Source organism: Sinocyclocheilus grahami, unplaced genomic scaffold, assembly GCF_001515645.1.
Source record: "Sinocyclocheilus grahami isolate Dianchi unplaced genomic scaffold, SAMN03320097.WGS_v1.1 scaffold289.1, whole genome shotgun sequence".
NCBI lineage: Eukaryota > Metazoa > Chordata > Actinopteri > Cypriniformes > Cyprinidae > Sinocyclocheilus > Sinocyclocheilus grahami.
The window spans coordinates 1,415,348-1,417,999 of record NW_015505468.1 but is presented as its reverse complement, the minus strand read 5'-3'; the positions used below and the strand labels follow the sequence as shown (position 1 = coordinate 1,417,999).

The 2,652-nt window shown below is 37.1% G+C and overlaps 1 protein-coding gene across 1 annotated transcript in view; it reads left to right on the top strand.

Annotated features, from left to right (window-relative positions):
* LOC107600685 (growth factor receptor-bound protein 14) overlaps window positions 1-2,652 on the top strand; it is a 38,720-nt gene that overhangs the window by 22,779 nt on the left and 13,289 nt on the right. Inside the window, exon 4 of the mRNA XM_016292642.1 lies at window positions 1,301-1,375. Coding sequence (XP_016148128.1) covers window positions 1,301-1,375 — 75 coding nt within the window. The remainder of the gene's footprint in view (window positions 1-1,300; window positions 1,376-2,652) is intronic.

Genomic DNA, 2,652 nt, shown 5'->3' with positions numbered 1-2,652 from the left:
TCAGGTGTAGCTAATCACCTTCTCAATGGCACACAAAGCCATTTGAGTTTCAACTTTGATCAGCTGTGCTCATTTTGATCAGCTCAGCATGAAAATAGCTTTCCTGGAGCATTTCAGTCCTTGGTAGTGCAACTGAAGCAAACAATCAACTCTGGGTGGCAAGGTACTGTCAAAAGATCTCCGGGATAAAGCTGTGGACAGGCACAAGTCAGGAGGTGGATACAAAAACATTTAAAAGGCTTTATCAGTGAAGTCTATTATTAAGAAGTTGAAGGTATTTTTTTACAACACAGAGACTCCCTGGATCAGGACGTCGCTCCAAACTGGTCAGAGAGGCGACCAAGAGACCGACAGCAACTCTGAAGCAGCTGCAGGAATTTATGACAAAGTGTGGTTATTGTGTGCATGTGACAACAATATCACAAATTCTCCACAAATGTGGCTTGTATGGGAGGGTTGCAAGAAAAAAGCCACTCCTCAAGAAAGCCACATGCAGTCAGACTGAGCTTTGCCAAAACACACTGTGAAGATTCTGAGGCAGATGAGACTAAAAATTGAATTATTTGGCTTCAACTCCAAACGATATGTCTGGCAGAAATCCAATCCGGCTCAGCATCCAAATAACAGATTCCTCCAGTAAAGCATGGAGGAGGTAATATCCTGTTCTGGGTGTTTCTCTGCAGCAGGGACTGGAGCACTCGTGAGGCAAAATACCGTCATATACTTGAGGAAAATCTGCTGCTCTCTGCCAGAAAGTTGTCAATGGGAAGAAAGTTTACCTTCCAACATGACAATGACCCAAAGCACACAGCAAAACTGAGCTCACAGTGGTTGAAGGATGTCGAGATGTGCAGAGTTAGTAGAGACAGAGACAAATCCCAACAGACTAAAGGCTGTAATTCAAGCAAAAGGTGGTTCTACAAAATACTGACACAAGGGGTGATTTTTTTCCAACTCTGATTCTGTTTTTTTTTTTTTTCCCCTGACATGTTGGTGTTATATCTTTCACTTGGATGTTACTTGAGTAAATACCACTGGATAAAACAAAAACTGTGTCCATCTTCATTTCAGGCTGCAAAGCAACAAAATGTGATTATATTAAAGGGGGCAGATTCTTTTCTATACTCACTATATGTGTATATATACACACATATATGCAACTTGCTGGAGTTTGTTTAGATGCTAATTACTAACACTGTGTTTAAGAGTGCAGTTAGCTTAAATGATATGCTGAAAATTACCTCAAAGTTAAACCTCAAGTTTTTGTGAAGATGCTGGATTTATCTGTGTGTCATTGCAGGACTTTTTCCCAGAGCACATGGTGTCTGTATCCAGTGAAAGCAATGGAATCATGAACCACTCACAACTTATACAGGTGAGGATCTTCATCTCATGCTATTGTTATTATTAATAAAGGCGCACAGAGTCATTATCCGTTTCTCAATATGTGTTCTTGTCTGTACTTGTGGACTTGTAAAACATCATCAGTCGTTGCCCAAGTACTTTTCCAATTCAAAGTGCACATCTAGCCAAGTACATTTCAAACCTCGGATGTGTTTTTGCTCCACCCCTTTTATTGGGGATGCATCAAGAGGTGATTTGTGCAAACTTGAGGCAGCCAGGTATCCGTTACCCATGAGCATTAATGTCGGAGGAGAAAACCTGCATTCGTTTCAAAATACTACTGTTATTGTGTCATGAAATACAGAGTTCTGGCATGAAACTCTAGATGGCGCAGTCCGATAGGTCTAACTCAATCTGACCTAATGACATCATTATCAAATGGCACAGCTGATTGGTTCTCTCCTGTATCAGTAGCCAATGAGCTCGCTGCTCAACATTCAAATATATGACTAGTGCTTGCCGTAACAGTTGCAGCTTGCTTCAGAAACCCTCCACCTTCCCCAGCTCCTCCTGTATAGATCCGCTATATCTGTATGATCTGTATAATCCCACCAAGAGTTGTCATGACAGAAATGTAGTTCTAAAAGTTTTTCAGACGAGATTTATAAAGATACAAAGTTATTTATAAAGCGAACACCTATTTGAAAATTAGCTGCAACAATTGCGGCACTCAGTGCTCATGTATCCCGCTGAAAGTAGCCTTACATCGGCTAGTCATTCTGACATATGGCTCTGATGTCTCTGTAGTGGTTAAACATGAGATATAATTAGTTTTTGGTATATCTAACAGGCAATCTTTGGTATCATGAATCATGAATGTTATTTGTTCCTGGTCATATCGTTTTGGCTGAGCACAAAGTTTAGTTTCGTAACTATATATTATATTATATATTGTGGTGTAAAATACTTTTATTGTATATACAGTATAATTATATTTAGTGTAATTTGTATGTATTTTAATTTTCATATCATTTAATTTTTTTTATGAAATTACATTATTATTAATAATAATTTCCAATCATTTTTGCTTTACTATCACTTAGATACTATTATAGTTTTTATTAATATTTTGATTATGTTTTTATATTTTTGTTTTCATTTTAATTTTAGCTACAGTTTTAGTAATTTCGTAGGTTTTTTTTTTTCATCGTTAAACTGATTGCAAATGAGAAATGTTGCCTTGGCAACTAGATGAATTAAATGTTATTTTATTTATATATATATATATATATATATATATATATATAT